Genomic DNA, 18,612 nt, shown 5'->3' with positions numbered 1-18,612 from the left:
CCGCCCACATCCCACCTTGCCTTTATTATGATATCACGCTAAGTGCTTCCACTTGTAATGAAAATATTATGACTGTGAAGTAAAAATATTGTGACAAGTCAGAGAAGCCAGGGTTGCTGTAGAAACCTTCCCCATTCCTTGTCCTCAAAAGGCAGGTTTAGCTGAATTTCGCCCTAGTGCACTTGTCTGTCTCTTTTAGTGCATTTGACTGTCTGTTTCAATTGTGAGCAAATTTAGATATCAGCAGAGGAATTTCCCAGGCATTTTAGCTGAGCTATCTCAACTCACTCTTTTCTTGCCTACAAGTCTGCATGGGTATCATGGAGACTGGGAGTGAGGATGTTTCATTGGTGGTGGTGGTGGTGATGGGTTTTTTGGGTTTTTGGGGGGGGGGGGTTGTTGTGAGCAAGTACCTAGGGAGTGAAGAGCTCATTCTAGTGACCTGGCCCAGCCATTTCTCTTTTGAAGCCAGTCACCATTTAAGCTCCATCTAGGGAGGCTAGAGTGCCTGTCCTTGACTGTGGGGAGCAGAGTCCTGGTACCCTCCAAGCTTTCCGTGTATGTGTGTTTCTGGGGATCATTGCCCATAGTGATGCAGAACCATGGAAGATGAGATGGACCAAGTGTTTCACTAGAAAAAGAGGAACTGGAGAAAAAAAAAAACTGAGAAAAATGTGTTGTGGATAATTTTGTGCAGCGCTATTTTTGTTACTTCTTTATTTACTTATTTTGAGTCATGGTCTAATCCAACTCAGGGTAGCCTCAAATTCACTGTGTGGCTGAGTATGGCTTGCTCTTCCTGCCTTCATTTCTGAAGTGTTGATATTACAGGCGTATGCTACCACGCTCGGCTTATGTAGTGCTAAGGTTCACACAGGTCCTATCAAGAAAGCTACCTCAAGTTCCCACACAGCTTCAGTGTTGTTAATTTAAAAAGAAGAAAGAGGGCTGGAGAGATGGCTCAGTGGTTAAGAGCACCGACTGCTCTTCCAGAGGTCCTGAGTTCAATTCCCAGCAACCACATGGTGGCTCACAACCATCTGTAATGAGATCTGATGCCCTCTTCTGGTGTGTCTGAAGACAGCTACAGCATACTCATAATAAATAAATCTTTAAAAAACAAAACCCTAGAGATGCATATCCATGAGTCAAATAAGTCTGGGCAAAGGAAGAGGGCAAGGCTGATGGCTCACCCCAGGGGGAAAAAAAGAAGAAGAAAGAAAGAAGAAACAAAGGCTAGCCTTTATCCAGCACACACTGATCCCTGAATTCGATACCTACTACTGATATAAAATAAGGAGGGATGTTACTCCAAAGCTTGGCTGGGACTCTTTGAGAATGCAGACCCATCATTAATCAGGAAGTTCACTGTACCAGCCTAAAGCTGTAGAACAGAGTTCTCCTTGCCTCTGATCAGAGCCACCTTTTGATGGACGTTGTTGTATATCTCTTGTTTGGGGGTGGAATGTAAGTCCCTGCTCCTTCCCACTTCAGGGCCCCCAGATTGCGACGGCCCTCTCTTCCTGCCCTACAAGACACTGGTCTCTACGGTTGGAAGCATGGTGTTCAGTGAGGGCGAGGCCCAGCGGCTTATTGAGATTCTCTCTGAGAAGACTGGAGTCATTCAAGACACCTGGCATAAGGTAGGCCACTGCAGGGCTGGTGTGGCTTACCCCTGTCCCCAGGGATGAACATCTTGCCCAGTTCTGCTCCTACTCAGGAGCTATCTTGTCCGACTGCAACGAGAATGTTTCCAGACCAGTTTTCACTTCTTCCTGGAGGATCCTGCCATTGCTGTCTGTGCTTGGGCTGAATGCTACCGCTGCTTATGTGCCCGGAGCAGAGCGGGGCCTCGGTGCTGCTTGTGCTTCTCGGGTTAGAGCATGGGATCTGGACATAATTCCCTTGTGCTACCAGGGCAAGCTCAAAGACTAAGCCCCACTCCCTAGTGCCCCTGGCCAATCACCTGTTCTAGGAAGTGCAGTATGCGTGGGTTTTTCCTTAGCTAGTTGGGTGATAGTAATTTTGGTGATCAGTTCAGTGATGGGAGGTGTTGGGGGTACTCTTTCCCGGCTGTCACTGGGGGGTGCCATGCTCTGTGTGGCCTCAGTGCTGCTGAGAGCACCTCAGCAAGTAAGCACTGGGGGTGTTCCCTGGGCATGAGTGTCGGAGGGTCACCTTGCTCAGACCATGACATTAGAGTACAGGTTTCCTGTCCTAGCTCCCACACTGCAGCCAGTGGCTTATAGTCTACATTTTCTGGCTTTAAGACTGGAAATACTATAACCTATGAAAACTACCCCAAGCATCTGTATGTACAAGATCTGGGAGTTCCTAAAAACTCGGTGGCTTAACAGGACTATCCCTTCCCATATGGTGTCTAGGGTCAGATGGAACCACTTATTTTGAAGCCCATGCTACCTGGAGGTTTATTGCCTTTTGCTTATTGCCAGAGTTGGGGGACTATATATTTCACTCTTCCCCTGTAACATGGCTTTGTCAACATTTCCAGGCCACTCAGAAGGGTGACCCTGTAGCAATTCTGAAACGCCAACTAGAAGAGAAAGAAAAGCTGCTGGCCACAGAGCAAGAGGATGCGGCCGTCGCCAAGAGCAAGCTAAGGGAACTCAACAAGGTACAGCCTCAGCTCAGAAGCAAGGCAGCCTCCTCTCCATTCTCTTGAGATTCCCTGTGCCCAGGGCCGCAGCTGCCCTTAGGTCATCAGGACAGGCTCAGGGCTGGCGCTGAAACAGGCAGCTTCAGCCAGGGCTTGTCTGCCTAGCATATGGCTTTTCCCAAGCCAGGAATGTTTTGACTGAAGTTCATCTGCTGCCCAAAGAGGTGAGGTGTAGTACTGGGAGTGTTCCTCCCCTGTGGTCCAAGAATACACGTAGTTTAACAGAGACCAGGATCTCAGACTGTGGTGGCTCCCTAGGTACCAGGGTCTTTTGAGCTAGTGCACCTAGAAAAAACGTGTACATTTAATACTGGTAGTTTTCCTGAGAAATGGGGTTGAGGCTGCTTTGCTGCCTTTGTCTGACATCAGTGGAGTGATGTGCAGGAGAGTTCTTGGCTATTTGTAGCCAGACTGGCTGAAAGGACTTTTGCTCTGAGTGGCAGGTGGTGGTGGGCCAGGCTTCCTGTGAGACAGGCTTGGGACATTGTTCAGGATATACCAGCTCCTCAGTCATTGGAAGCCACTCACTGCTGAACCTACTGGAGCCTCTCCCTTGTTCTCTGCTTCTGAGAAGTGGGTCCTGGTGTCCAAGTGTCCCAGGTGGACATGACAGGCAGGGTAAGGGGAGTGAGTTCTCATGGGCCTAGTATCCGCTAAGTTAGAAAGCTGTCAGGTGAGGTGCTGTGGGTTTTCTTTTACTGTTCCTGCCTCCTGCCCTCTCTGTCCCAGGAAACAGACTTCAGGGAGATAGCCTGGGTCAAGAAATATCTGACAATACCAGGTGGTGATGGTACATGCCTTTAATCTCAGCACTTGGGAAGCAGAGGCAGGCGGATTTCTGAGTTTGAAGCCAGCCTTATCTACAGAGTGAGAGAAACCCTGCCTCAAAAACAGAAAGACCTGACACCATCTTAGACCTAACCTTAGACATAACACCATCTTAGACATAACCCTTTCCTTAGGTATTGCTCTTTGCTTATTGGAGACAGACTAGAAATGAGGCAAGTTGACCTCGTTCTTAATTCAGTGGCCGTGCTTCTGAGCCAGGCAGAAACGGTGGTTGAGGGTCAGGCTGACGAGACCCCAACCCTTTGAATGACACTCTTGTTAGTGTTATGCTCAGGAGCAGAAAAGAAGGTCACCCTCTGAGAAGTCTGCTCGTGTTGAGTGGGCTTCTGTGCTGACTCCCAAGCTGCCCACATAGGGCCTTTGCTCGAGCTGTCCTTGGGTACTAGAAATGCAGACCTTCACATGGCTTAACAGCAGCTGGCTGTGCTGTCTCCTCCTAATTGTGCACACTTCATGTTAGGAGTTAGGTCTAGGCTCCAATAAGGGTGAGCACATTTATACCATAGAACTTGGTAGAGCCCTCCCACTCCCCTGGGTCAGATGACTAGCATACCTTCCAAGATCAGAGTCTGCTTTTCTAGGGAGCTAGTTTTTTGTACCTTTTACCTTAGAAAGAATTGATAATTGCTGTGATAAAACAGCATGACCAAAGGCAACCCAGGGAGCAAGGGTTTGTCTCCTTTTATAACTCTCAGGTCACATTCTTCAGTCAGTGTAGGAACTCCTGGCAGGAACTAAAGCAGCAGCCATGGGGGAAAGTAGCTGGCCTGTTCAGTTTGCTTTCTTACACAACCCAGGACCACCTGCCCAGGGACCACATAATCTAGACTCTTTTCAAGTGAGTCTAGATTATGTCAAACTGACCAAACAAACACCACCATCACCACCCCCCCAAAAAAACCCAAAACAAAACAAATCTAACCAGGACACTGTTTAAACAGAAAGAGAAATTAATTTCCTACAGAAATTTGCTTATTCCCAAAGTCAAGTGCAGCAAGAGGCTACAGTAGTATTTAGTTGCTGTCAGGCGCTGTGTGGCTTGGCTATTTAGTTGGGTCTGAGGCATGATGGATGAGGAGGTTACAACCTCTGATAGAATGGGCCCCTTCCCATTCTGAAATCCCATTCACCAAGGACAGGGAGGCAGGCAGGTAAGAAGGCCCTGTGCTGACCATTCAGTGACTATGCTGTCCCTTAGAGGTGGCTGTGTGACATAGTTTCAAAAACCACAATGGCACCTAACTCCTAGACACATTCACCATGCCCACCCTCCTTGGGTTGAGACAGTAGACTCTGTTCATGGTGTGGCCTACAGGTCTAGAAGCCTTGATTTTTGTTACCCACCTCACATTCCAGAGTGTGGACCTTGGCTCTGACCCAAGAAACTTAATGACAATGTCTAGCTATGGCTCTCTATCCCCTGACCACATCCAGTTTCCCATAAACTCAGAAGGTCCAATGCCGATATCTGCTTACACCTCTTTCATGCTCCCAGCCTCCATCCCCAAGTATGCACCCTGAGTACTAGCCTCTGGCATCTGGCCTAATCTTCTCTGGATGGCTGCCTGCTCCAGTATGTCCGCCCTACTCTTTCTTGCTTCTGAGGGTCTCCTGTACTTCTGATGGGCCAGACACTTTGGTAGTATCCTGTTTGGTTATCAGCACTCAGGAATCTAATGGAGCACTCAGATGAAGGTGATCATTATAATTGCCACAGACCTCTATTGGTTGCCTGCAGACTGCGAGTCTCTCTCTCTCTCTCTCTCTCTCTCTCTCTCTCTCTCTCTCTCTCTCTCTCTCTCTCCCTCTCTCCCTCCCTTCCTCCCTCCCTCCCTCCCTCTCTCTCTCTCTCTATTTGGTTGCCTGCAGACTGTGAGTGTCTCTCTCTCTCTCTCTCTCTCACACACACACACACACACACACATACACACACATACACACACACACACACACACACACACACAGCAGGTTTTCAGTGAGCAAATGGCTACTGAGACCCTAGGGTGGTTTGCAGTTGAGGAAGTCGAGTGTTTGTTGGTGTTTGTATCTTCCCTTTAGAGTTAAATATTTATCATTCTGTCTACCTTGTGTGGACCACCATCGTGTCCCGCTCGACAGAGCCAGCATGTTTATGTCATTTTCATGTTATACCTCCTGGCACCAAACCATTGAGTGAGAAATTTCATGTGAAAATGTTACTGACCATATGACGGTTCCTCTTACCTGCATTCTCACTGGAGCCAGTGAGTGCTAGACTCTTATGTTTCATGTTCAGTCCCTTCTACGTTTCCTTTATTCTTGTGGTAACATTTTTATAGTTGGAAAAGGTCTTGCTTAGTGATCTTGCTTGGAGTCATGCTACAAGGCCTGGTCTGGATGCACTGAGAATTTCAGTCATCTGCAGAGTCTGTGCCACTCCTGTGCAAGGTCCTGGCAGAATTGAACCCATGACCAGTGTGAGTAGTGTCTAAAGAAGCTTACGGACTTGGGCCCCTTGGGAGCTCTACCCTAGCCCTTTAAGTGTTCGGGGCCCAGGTGTGGCTTTGAAGATTTTAGGACAGGGATGGCAAAACCTTCTGGAAAACCTTTCCAGCTGATGTCTTGCCAGGCACTACCCTCTGGACTAGACTATTGTGTGTCCACTCCAGTGCCTGAACGTGAGGCCTCTTAAGATCAGGAGCCCAAGGCCTTCTGATACCAACCAGACACTGTTGGGTACAGTGGAATGGGAGGTGGTACAGTTCCAGCCTCTATCTGGAGGTAAATCTGTGGACCACTTCTGGGCCCAGAAGTCTATGCAGGGCCCCACTAAGCTAGGGAATAGTGCCAGATTCCCTGGGAATATGCCAGTAGAGCACCAGTGGATGCTGGTGACAATGCTCATCTTCCAGCCTAGACAGACAGAACCAAAGGCCACTTAGACCCTTACCTTTTGAATGCTTTTCAAGAAAATAATGTGGCCCAGTCTCTGTCTGCTTGATGAGTCCGCTCACCTCACCTGCCATATCTTCTCAGGAGATGGCTTCAGAGAAGGCCAAGGCTGCAGCTGGGGAGGCCAAAGTGAAGAAGCAGCTGGTAGCCCGGGAGCAGGAGATCGCAGCTGTGCAGGCACGCATGCAGGCCAGCTATCGGGACCATGTGAAGGAGGTGCAACAGCTGCAGGGCAAGGTGGGCACAGGGAAGGGCAGGCTGAGGGAGTCATAATGGCCCAGAGGGCGAGGCTTGAGCTGGGACTGAGGATGCCTGCTGGGGGTTAAAATCGGCTGTATGTTTCTGATATTAATTACCAGGAAGATATAAAATATATTTTAAAGAGCACTCTTTCAGAAGAACCTTGTGTCAGGTAGTATCCTGGGATGAGGGCTTCCATCTCCAGGTAAGTCTTTGTGTGGTTGGGAAGATTGCATAAGCTAGGAGACCTGCTGAACAGACACTACTGGGTCTGGAGACCAACCCTGGTGACTGCCTATCTGGACTGTCCCTCACTGTCAGTCTGACGTTTATCTTCTGAAACCTATGCTTAGCTCAACTCCCTCCCTGCCACATGTCTCATGGGTGCCATGTGGGCTCAGAAAACAAGAGATGAACCCTCACTCAGGTAGTTGTGGTTTGTGGCCATGGGATTTTTTTTCTCTCGGAATAGTACACCACCTGTGTGGCCTCAGGTGTATATATGTGCATACATCTGAAACATTGGATGAAGAGATCAGTGAGCAGAGAGGTGTGTTATGTATGAGAGTGAAGGAGGCCCACACTTGTCCCTGAGACCCTGGCACTGGAGTGGCAGTGTGTGGGCCCCTTGCTTTATGAGCATTCCTGACTTCCCTTGGAGCAGATACAGCCTCCAGAGTGTTCACTCTGAGCTGTGACCTTGCTGATGGAGGTCCACAGTCAGTTCTCTGTGTGGCTGATGCACTGATGCTCCTGTCGGCAACTTTTCAGATCCGGACTCTTCAGGAACAGCTGGAGAATGGCCCTAACACCCAGCTGGCCCGCCTACAGCAGGAGAACTCCATCTTGAGGGATGCCTTGAACCAGGCTACCAGCCAGGTGGAAAGCAAGTAAGTAAGCCAGTGTCTCATGTAAAGACTGTGGAGGCACGTTCCCTAGGGCTTAGAGCTTGAGTAGACTTAGTGAGTCTTCTTTAGGCTACAGCAGGTAAAATCTAGTGCCTTTCTGGATATAGGGCTGGGTGGCAGTCATATGCAGGGCTGCCTGTGAGTTCCTGCTCTCCTCACATCCAGCTTCTATGTGGGTTCTGAGCAGTTGAGTCTTTAGCAGGTGTCTAAGAGCCCCCATGTCTTGATGCCTTAGAAAGAGCTGATATATGCTAGCCTGCAGCTGGCGATTGTGGGGGAGGGACAGGGGGAAATATCAGGTGCCTCTCTGTCCTTGGCTTGTGCTGGCATCTTACTTCCCGGGCTTAGTGACACTTTGATGTTCATTCTTATTGCACCCTCTATGTGGGGTACAGGGCAGAGGATTAAAGCAGATTTGTTGAGGGTGAGAGTGTAGGTGTTACAAGGACCTGCTGGGGTCTCAGTCCTCCCTGGGAGGATATGGGATTGAAGAACCCTGGCATTCTCTGTCATGTGGAGTTTACTGATGCTTGTTTTCTGGAGAAAGCTCTGGAGCTTGAGGAAATGTTACCCAGTTGTCAGCTGCTGCCTCCCCTCAATTTAGAAACTGCCTGGTGGGGGTGGGGAATACTGCAGGGAGTGAGCAGAGGTGACATGCACGGGTCTTGCCTTTGTGTTTCCGGTGGTGTCTGGGAGGGGCCTTTTGCTCTCTATGATCCACATACTGTATTGGCAACCCATTTTCAATAAAACACCAAAAGCCACATGGTTGACATGCAAAAATCACTTTACTAATGGCCCTAAGACTTGGACACTAAAATAAGAAAGGGCAGATATGCCAGAAGGAGGGAGCAGTTGCCAAGCTTGCTCACTGTTCTCAACTGGGGCTGGGGACTGTCTTGCAGGCAGAACACAGAACTGGCAAAGCTCCGACAGGAGCTCAGCAAGGTCAACAAGGAGCTAGTGGAGAAGTCAGAGGCCTCCCGGCAGGAGGAGCAACAACGGAAGGCGCTGGAAGCCAAGGCAGCCACCTTTGAGAAGCAGGTCCTACAGTTGCAGGTGAGTAGCAGTGGTAGTCACTCCAGTGCCTGTTCACTGCCCGCCAGACCTGACTGCAGAGCAGGAACAGTGCCCGGTCACAGAGTTGTCCCTTCCCAGTCACAGCAGACAGCTGGGGATGGAGTCGGTGTCTGGGGCTTGAACCTTGCTTGACCTTCGCTTGTTAAGAAGAGTAATAGCATACGAAGGATGATATGTGCTAAGTATCGCTGTAAGTGCTCAGTATCAGTATAGGTCTAATTGTCCATGTAACCCACCATGTGAGGCAGGACTATTGGCATCTGCCATTTACTCACAAGGAAGTGTGTGTGTCACAGAGAGCGAAACAACTACTCAACATTTCCCTGGCCAGCATGTGACAGAGTCAGCATCTGGGTCTCAGAGTTTGGCTCCTGTGCTGCATTTGTTCTACACTGGCTCCCAGTGTGCTGCTGCAGCCCTGCAGTGGCTAACTGCCTGCAGATCCTGCAGCCCTGCAGTGGCCAGCAGGCTAACTAACTCCCTGCAGATCCTGTGGCTTCTCAAGGGGTTGCCCAGTCTCCTTCCGAAAGAGGGAGATGTCCTCATAGCATGCCGGGTAACACTCACGGGGCTTCAGTCAGCCTGTGAGCCAATGGCTTCTGTTCCTAATAGCTTGTGCCAAGCCAGATCAGCCTAGGCTGAGGCAGTGCTGCTTCTCTGTTCCTGGGCATGATGGTGGCACCTGTTCTGCAGTATGACTTGGAGGATGAGCTGTGCAAGACTGCAGCTTACTCTGTAGAAAGGAAGGGGCTCTTTTCATTCGCTCCTTCACCGGCAGCTCCTTCACCGAGTCAGTCAGCTCCTCAGGGACCAGGGCAGTCAAGGCCTACTGGGTTGGGTCCCAGAGCATAGGCATCAGGAGGTGGCTCTAACCCTGACCCTAGAGTCACCTCCCAGGCTTGACAGAAAAGAAGTGTAAAATATACTTTGAGGTTCTTGATGGCTCCTGTCCTGGCTTCTTGTCCCAGGATGGACTGAAGTTTAAAGTTCCAGCAGTGTTTATAGATATCCCTACCCAGTTGGCATAGCATAGAACCAGCCTTGGGAATCCTTTGATGTAATCAGCTATGCTGACCACCTTCTTCTGGACTTGCTGTCTCCTGAGATATATGTGTATGCTTTCCACTAAAGTCTTAAAGTTTTTTATTGCTATGGATGAATGGATTTCCTGTGGTTGGTTGTTGTTGAAACCAGTACTCTTAACTAGTTAATGTTGGCCATGAGTAGTAAAACCTGTACGCTTCCTGCACTCTGAGTTGATTTCTTTTTGTGAAAAGTGAGACACAGCCAGACTGGCAGTGTTCTTGTCCTGTTCCTGTCAGTGTCGAAAGATGGTGAGGATATTAGAGTCCAAGTAGGGAATCAGGCTCCTGCTATGATGGAAGGGCAGAGGAGAAGCAGGCCTGTCCACTGCGAGGCATTGGACCATTCTTTACTGTTGTGCCTGCCTCACGTGGAGCTGGGCCAACCTTCACATTTGAATGTAGAAAAAACCTGCAGCCCAAGGCTACCCTCATCTTTCCCTTGTATACTGTTTGCTTTTCTACAGCTGAGAGGGCACGGCCCGTCCTTAGTAAGGGCTGCCCTATGCTGTTTCAGTGTTTCTCATTAAAGTGTTTGGCCTAGCACCACCCCATGCAGACACTGCCCTAAAAAGAGAAGGAATAGTGTTGTTTTCATTCTGTCAGCTCCTTGAAGGGGATTGAGGCATGACCTGGAATCTTACATTAGCTGACTAGAGTTATATCTTGACTGACCCCTCTCACCCATCCATGCCCCAGACAAACTAGACTTCTACAGAGATTTGGTCCTTTGCAGAATTAGATTCTTCAGAGGGCCTGACAAGTCCTCCCTCCCCAGGAGCCCAGTGTATGGGAATGATTGACAAATGGCCAAAGGAGGATTGGTGAAGATCACCAGAGGTGAGAAAGGCCCTTCAGCTGCTGAGCGGCAACAGAGACCATCAGGCACATAAAGCTTTGTGGGTCTGAACAAGGAGGAGATGAACCTGTCTGTATGGACATCTTTAGGATTCAGACTAAAAATAGAAATGGCCATGTTATGGATCAAACATGCTTGAACATTGATGGCTTCGTATGGCTGAAACTTTTAAGTGAAAACCTAGAAGTGCTCTCCAAATGGATACTTAACTATGTGCCTTGCTTGTGTGCAGTGCTTCAAGGGAGAGAACTGGTACCAATGGGAAAACTATCCCCCAAAAGGAAGGCCTCTCATTGAAGGGGTACTAGCTGAAGAACTCTGTCTAGGTTCAGAATTATCTGGAAATAGTTGTCCTTGTTGAAATTGCACTATAACTTCTCTCCTTCATTCATGTGGGTCCCAGGAAAATTGTCATGCTTGGCCACAAGCCCCTTTACCTGCCTAGCCCTGGCACTGGCCCTGAACTGTGTTCTTTGCCCACTATCCAGAGAGCACAGTAAATAGGATAGCCACATGAAAAGGTTTGTTTTACAGCCCCTAAACTTCTCACAACCCTCTTCCCTCTGTTCCTCCTCAGGCATCCCACAAAGAGAGTGAAGAGGCTCTGCAGAAGCGCTTGGAGGAGGTCACCCGGGAACTCTGCCGGGCACAAACGAGCCATGCCAACCTCCGAGCGGATGCTGAAAAGGCTCAGGAACAGCAGCAGCGAGTGGCAGGTGAGTGCAGACTCAGCTCTGTCTGGGGTGGCCCAGATGAGCTCTCTGACCTTGTGTCACTATGGGAACCTGAGCATAGTGGGCCTGGACTGTCCACTGTGTGCAGAGTAGAACCTGTAAGGGCCAAACATGAGGTGAGGACAGTGGGGCAGGGCTAGTGAGGCTTAGGCAGTGCATGTGATGAGACTGGGATGGTCAGTCAGTTAGCCGCCATTCCCCCCGAGTACCAGTCATGGGCACTGGGCTAGCAGCAGTGCTGGTCAGGAGGACTAGTCACAGCAGTGCCTTAAGACAGACAGTATGTGGAGGGGCAGAAGGTAAATACTTGATTCTCTGAGATAGATGGCTTTTGTCACAACTATGACACTTTGCTGCTGAGGATAAAGCAGCCATTGATAATCCTGTAATCTGTGGTCCTGGCATTGAAACAGAACTTTATTTATGATGGGTGGGGGTGAGCAGCCTTTGGGCTAGCTTGCTGGCCTCTGCTCTAGAAAAGGAGGTATGCCTTTAAGCTACTGTATCCTTTCTGAAGTAGAGGCAGGATTTTAAGACCAGGCCAGAATGGTGAAAGGGGAGGTCAGCCAGCACAAAGCCCAGAGTGAACATCAGACAAGAAAGCTGAGGAGATGAGCAGGAGCCTGGGCCTTCTCCTGTGAGCAGGTGTGGCAGGAAGACGTGGGCTGGGCAGTGACCACTGAAGTGCTGATAAGGGGGCAGAGTTCTTCAGGGAGGGGAGAGGTGAGCTAAGGCAAGAGAATACCGAAGTTCCCATACCTGGGAAGTTGGCATTGAAAGTCTCTGCTGCTCTGTTCAAGTTCTGTTTGAACGCAGCAAGAGGCAACACCTAGGGCTGAGCTGTGGGAGCGCTAGGAATCCGCCTTGTGGGAGAGGGAGTGTCAGAGATGCTGGACCACCTTAGCTGGGGGACTTCTGAAACTACACAAGGAAGGGGGTATCTCCCACAGAGAAGGCCTAGGGCAGGCCCTTAGGAGGGCACAGTCACTGGGTGTCTCATTTCTGCTGAATCTCAGCTCGTGAGGCAGTGTTTTCTAGAGCATGAGTCTTCTGTGGATTCCCCTGAGTGTGCTTGGCTTGCTGCTAGCTTTCCATCTGTGGTTCATTTCACCTTGTGGTACTCACAGATGCTGCTGCAGTAGCATACCTTTCTCACCAGTCCACAAGAAAAGTTCATGGATCAGAAGTGTTTTAAGGATTCTGCATTTTTAGTGCAGCCCACAAGGGGTCCCATAGTGCTCTGTGTATGTTGGAGGAGGGGCTAACAGCTGAGGTCCCCAGACAGGCATTGCCAGATCCTCACCTCTCTCCTTGCCTTTCTGCAACAGAGTTGCACAGCAAATTACAGTCATCTGAGGTGGAGGTAAAAAGCAAGTGTGAAGAGCTGAGTAGTCTCCATGGGCAGCTCAAGGAGGCCAGGGCGGAGAACTCACAGCTCACAGAGAGGATCCGTTCCATCGAAGCCCTTCTGGAAGCAGGCCAGGCCCAAGACACCCAGGTCAGTCACTTCTCAGGCCAGCCCGAGGAGAGGGAGGACTCCCCTGAGCAGAGGGCCTCCCACGATGCCCAGCTCCTACACATGTGAGCTTCTCTGTTTCTTTCCAGGCCAGCCACGCTGAGGCCAACCAGCAGCAGACTCGGTAAGCCTCGAGGCAGGTTGTGGGGAGCTGTAGGGCTGTAGCTTCAGCTGTAGCACAGGTTGGCCATGGGCCCCTGGAAGCTAGAGCTTTTACTGGAAGGCTTGGGTCTTAGCTGTCCCTTCAGTGACTTTGAAGACAGGAGACTGACATGGGTAGGAAACAAAACTGACCCCTAAGAGCTTTGCATTAGTCTGTTTTCCATTGTAAAATACATGAAGCTGCATTCTCTTAAAAAGAAAGATATTTATATAGCTCACAGATTTGGTGGTAGCTGGCCTTTAGTGAAGGCCTCCTTGGCTATCACATCATGGTAGGTAGCACTACAGCAGGAGTGCATATAAGGAGGAGACTGCTCGTGGTGAGACAGGAAGCCAGGGGCAGGCTTACTTTTTACAGCAGCTTGCCCTTATAGGAATGAATTCCAAGAAACTAACAGCAGTCTCTTTAGGGCATCACTCCCCATAACTTAACTACCCCACCTCTCATTCAGCTTTGCCTCTTAAAGGTCCTGTTCCTCCTTAGCACTGCTACATTCGAGGCTTTCAAAGCACGAGTGCCTTGAACACACAACGGTGAAACTCTCGTAAGCTCTGCAGTCACTCTCCAGGAGCCAGTTTAGCTCTGCAAGGGAAAGCTCTGTGGTAGCTCTGTGGTGCAGAGGTGTCAGTGTCTGCAAGGTGAGGGAGTTTTAAGGATTGAGTTCAGGAAGTCAAATGAGGAAATGGACATGGCCCTCCCCTTTCTTTTGTAATCTAGAGCACATTGCAGGGCTCATTTTCTTTGTGAGGTGACTTTCCTGTTGGCCAGACTTGTCTTATTGCCTATGTCAGTATCCATACAGACCACACCAGGCCATTCTCGGGACTGTTTGCTGTTGCTAAGGCCAAAGTACCTGGATAGGCCAACTCAATTCAAGCTCTAGTCCTGGGACCAGTGCCTCTGGGGAGATGCCCACATTCTTGGGAGGTAAATCATGGCTACTATGGTCTTGGGGACCCCAGAGCAACCGTGTGAAGGAATGGTGAGGAGGGTGTTCTTCATCTCCCAGCACATTCTAGATGTGTCCTAAGCCAGCAAACCCTCACTCTGGCTGTTTCTACCAAAGAATTGTTTCCCCGTGTGCTTTGTAAAATGCAGCCCCCCATCCACAGCCTGATCCCTGGTGTTCAGCTTGGCTTTGTAACTGGGACACTTAGAGGGAGACTGGAACCCACTTGAAGACCTAGAGCCAACCTCTCCATCTCCTGTCTCAGAATGCATGGATGAAGCTTGTTTCTCTTGATGATATTTACAAGGGTTACAAAGGCTGTACTTATGAAGGGTTTTCTCTTGTATCTTAAGACCAAATTTTTGAAGCCTGACATGGTAAGATACACCCGTAATTTTAACAGTTTGAAGATTGAGGCAGAAGAATTACAAGGTCAAGGCCAGCCTGGCCTCTACAAACCTTGTCTCAAAACAAACCACCTGAGATTTTTTTTATCACACACTAAATTACTAAGATAATTCAACCACACTCCAAATAAGAACTCTTAATATCTTGCCTGATGTTGGTATATCCAGCAAGAACTGGTTAATTTCCTTCTGAAACAGTGTATCTGTAAGTTGCCTGGGTGGGGTCATCCTGTTCTGAACTGGCATATCAACTCCCAAATGTTCTGACACTTTATAGCAACTGTCTAGGAGGTGAAGGTCAGTATGTCCTTGCCAGTGTCCTGTGTTCTCTCAGAGTCGTCTTCTGGGCATACTCTGAGATGCTTTGCTGGGAAAGACTTTTGTGTAAAGAAGGGATTAGAGGGAGTATATGAGGAAATCCCACTTTAAAGGGGAGTCAAGGTTCCATGGGCCTGTGAAACTTATAGCCACAAAGCCAGCTAGTGTCTTCAAGGCCAGGTCTGCTGTATTCAAACTGAAAACTGGAAACTGCCAGACAGAGTCCATTATTAGTCATGGTCAGGGTGAGTGTGTTCAGCCCATGCTGACTTTATAGTTGATGTGGGTATAACTCAGAATGGTAGTTTTCAAGAAGCTTTTGACTGTGTCTTTCCAGAGGTAACATGGGTGTGTTTGTGTTCCCCTCTGGCTGACAGTGACAGTCAGATCCCTGCATCTTTTGACTGGTAGCAGCTCCTCTCTGCCAGACTTCCCCTGACATCTCAGAGTTGCTCAAGCTCTTGATTCAGAATGTCATTGACCACTTCTGGATTTTAGATTTTATATGATCTGGGTCTAGACCATTGTTCCATATTCTAGTGCAGAGGGTATCACATTAAGGTGTCCATTTGAGGCTTATCCATAACTAAAAGGGTTGAGTATTTTTATTCCTTTTTTTTCATTGATTTTGTTTTTTTATTTTTTAACATAAATAAGAAATAAATGTAATAAACCAAACACATGGACAAAAAAAAAAAAAAAAAGAATCATGATCATTTCAAAGAAAGTAAAAAAAGAAAAAAGAAAAAGTCTTTGATAAGATTCAACATCCATTCTTAATAAAAGCCCTAGAACAAGTAGGACTATAGGAAACATATTTCAACTTAATAAGGTTATGTGTGACAGAATCATGGCTAATATCATCCTAAATGAATAAAACCATTAATAAGCCCTATTAAAATCAGGAATGGGAGAGGACTGCCCACTATACCTACTGCTCATCCACAATGTGATTGAAGCACTAGAGCAGTAAGGCAGAAGAAGGGGTACAAATGGGAAATATTAAGTCAAATTATTTTCAATTGAAGATTATATTATCTTATACCCAATGTTCCCAAAATTTGACTAGAAAAATTGTAGAAATTATCCATAGTTTCAGCAAAGTGTTATGATACATAATTGACTTACAAAATTTACCAGTCTTAAAACATATGAGTAACAAGCATGCTGAGAAAGAGATCATGGACACCACATTCCTCTTCCCAGTTTCTCAAATCAAATAAAATATTTAGAATATATATAACAAAAGAGGTAAAAAAACCTTTACAATGAAAACTTTAAATGTGTGTGAAGGAAGAGATGGAGAAACATACTAGAATTTGAAGATCTCCCAAGTGTATAGCTTGGTAGAATTAACATTGTGAAGAAAGACCTTCCTACCAAAACAGTTTACTGATTCAATGAAATCACAATAAACATCCTCATCTCATTCTTCACATACATAGAAAGAAAATCCTCAGTTTGATATGGGACAACAAAAGACCCAGAATAACCAATTAGTTCTACATAAGTGCTTGCTTCTATGCATCCTGCTAATTTGGAGTGCTAAGTGCGTATGTCTAAGACCCCAACTTTTATACATCTGTTTCTATTGAGTCGATTTTGGTCAATATTATAATGGCTACTCCAGCTTGTTTCTTGGGACCATTTGCTTGGAAAATTGTTTTCCAACCTTTTACTCTGGTGTAGTGTCTGTCTTTGTCACTGAGGTGCGTTTCCTGTATGCAGCAAAATGCTGGGTCCTGATTATGCGTATCTAGTCTGTTAGTCCTTGTCTTTTTATTGGGGAGTTGAGTCCATTAATGTTAAGAGATATTAAGGAAAATTGATTGTTATTCCTTGTTATTTTTGTTAGAGGTGGAATTATGTTTGTGTGGCTATCTTCTTTTGGGTTTGTTGAAAGATTACTTCCTTGCTTTTTCTAGGGTATAGTTCCCCTCCTTGTGTTGGTGTTTTCCCTTTATTATCCTTTGAAGGGCTGGATTTGTGGAAAGATATTGTGTAAATTTGGTTTTGTCATGGAATATCTTGGTTTCTCCATCTATGGTAATTGAGAGTTTAGCTGGGTATAGTAGCCTGAGCTGGCATTTGTGTTCTCTTAGTGTCTGTATGACATCTGCCTAGGATCTTCTAGCTTTCATAGTCTCTGGTGAGAAGTCTGGTGTAATTCTGATAGGTCTGCCTTTATATGTTACTTGACATTTTCCCTTACTGCTTTTAATATTCTTTCTTTTTTAGTGCATTTGGTGTTTTGATTATTATGTGAAGGGAGGAATTTCTTTTCTGGTCCAATCTATTTGGAGTTCTGTAGGCTTCTTGTATGTTCATGGGCATCTCTTTCTTTAGGTTAGGGAAGTTTTTTCCTATAATTTTGTTGAAGATATTTACTGACCTTTTAAGTTGGAAATCTTCACTCTCTTCTATACCTATTATCCTTAGGTTTGGTCTTCTCATTGTGTCCTGGATTTCCTGGATGTTTTGGGTTAGGAGCTTTTTGCATTTTACATTTCTTTGACTTTTGTGTCAGTGTTTTCTATGGTATCTTTTGCACCTGAGACTCTCTCTTCTATTTCTTGTATTCTGTTAGTGATGCTTGCATCTATGACTCTGATCTCTTTCCTAGGTTTTCTAACTACAGGGTTGTCTCCCTGTTGGGAGATTTGTGATTTCTTTATTGTTTCTATTTCCATTTTTAGATCTTAGATGGTTTTGTTCATTTCCTTCACCTGTTTGATTGTGTTTTCTTGTAATTCTTTAAGGGAATTTTGTGTTTCCTCTTTAAGGGCTTCTAGTTGTTTACCTGTGTTCTCCTGTATTTCTTTAAGGGAATTATTTATGTCCTTCTTAAAGTCCTCTATCGTCATCATGAGAAGTGATTTTTAGATCCGAATCTTGTTTTTCTGATGTGATGGTATATCCAGGACTTTCTATGTTGGGAGAACTGGGTTCTGATGATGCCAAGTAGCCTTGGTTTCTGTTGCTTATGTTCTTATGCTTGCCTCCCACCATCTGGTTCTCTCTAATGCTACTTGTCCTCATTTCATCTGACTGGAGCCTGTCCTGCCTGTGATCCTGGCTGTGTCACAACTCCTCAGAGTCCAGCTGTCTCTGGGATCCTGAGATCCTGGGTGTGTTAGAGTGCCTGGGAGTGGAGCTTCCTCTGGGTGTTGTGGGAGTGGCTACAGAGTTTGGGCCCAAGGTCTGCTCAGGCCACCAACCCAGACCAGAAGGCTTATTTCTGAGTGGTGAATGTCAATGAAACTCATTGGGTCTTTGCATCTGGAGAGCTCTAGAAAGTTGTCTTCAGCTGATTCCTTAAACCTCAGTTCCAGAGCTAAGGAGAACTTTTAAGTCTCAGAAGAGTTAGAAGTCAGTTGAGAGCTACTAAAGCAGTGGTGCCCAGAGTTCCAGTGGGTAATGTGACCACACTGTCCTGAGTCCTCAGCACAGTTCTGAGGGCCTGGTATGCACTACAGAGAAGGGTCAGCTCACTTGTTCTGTGGTGCAAGGTAGGATCCAGGCTAGAAAAAGGAAGGCCTTAAAAACACTACTTCTGGCTCTCACTTGGGTCCATGCCCTCTTCTTGGCACTTAAGGTAAGTAGAGAAAGAATCCAGGCAACTAGACAGGCTTCTCTGAAAGCTTCTGCCCAAGCAGATGGGATGGACTCAGACTAGGCCAGGTGCACAGGTGGTGAAGAATTGAGTTCTTGGAGCCAAGACTGAAACCTCATCATGTCTCCTTAGTCTCAAGGAGCTGGAGTCCCAGGTGTCGTGTCTGGAGAAGGAAACCAGTGAGCTCAAGGAGGCTATGGAACAACAGAAGGGGAAGAACAATGTGAGTGGAGGTGCCTACACTGGGGTGGGACGAAGGGGCAGAGAGAGAAGGCTGTGAGTTTCC

The 18,612-nt window shown here is 47.3% G+C and overlaps 1 protein-coding gene across 5 annotated transcripts in view; it reads left to right on the top strand.

Moving 5' to 3' along the window:
* Nucleotides 1-18,612, top strand: part of Rrbp1 (ribosome binding protein 1) — a 63,902-nt gene that overhangs the window by 35,193 nt on the left and 10,097 nt on the right. For all 5 annotated transcript variants that reach the window (XM_006500441.2, XM_006500440.2, NM_024281.2 and 2 more), the window contains 9 exons: nucleotides 1,495-1,643; nucleotides 2,513-2,635; nucleotides 6,542-6,694; nucleotides 7,469-7,587; nucleotides 8,511-8,664; nucleotides 11,204-11,342; nucleotides 12,689-12,858; nucleotides 12,966-13,000; nucleotides 18,459-18,549. In XM_006500441.2, coding sequence (XP_006500504.1) covers nucleotides 1,495-1,643; nucleotides 2,513-2,635; nucleotides 6,542-6,694; nucleotides 7,469-7,587; nucleotides 8,511-8,664; nucleotides 11,204-11,342; nucleotides 12,689-12,858; nucleotides 12,966-13,000; nucleotides 18,459-18,549 — 1,133 coding nt within the window. The remainder of the gene's footprint in view (nucleotides 1-1,494; nucleotides 1,644-2,512; nucleotides 2,636-6,541; nucleotides 6,695-7,468; nucleotides 7,588-8,510; nucleotides 8,665-11,203; nucleotides 11,343-12,688; nucleotides 12,859-12,965; nucleotides 13,001-18,458; nucleotides 18,550-18,612) is intronic.

Source organism: Mus musculus, chromosome 2 (assembly GCF_000001635.26).
Source record: "Mus musculus strain C57BL/6J chromosome 2, GRCm38.p6 C57BL/6J".
Taxonomy (NCBI): domain Eukaryota; kingdom Metazoa; phylum Chordata; class Mammalia; order Rodentia; family Muridae; genus Mus; species Mus musculus.
This window is presented reverse-complemented; position numbering and strand designations above follow the sequence as displayed.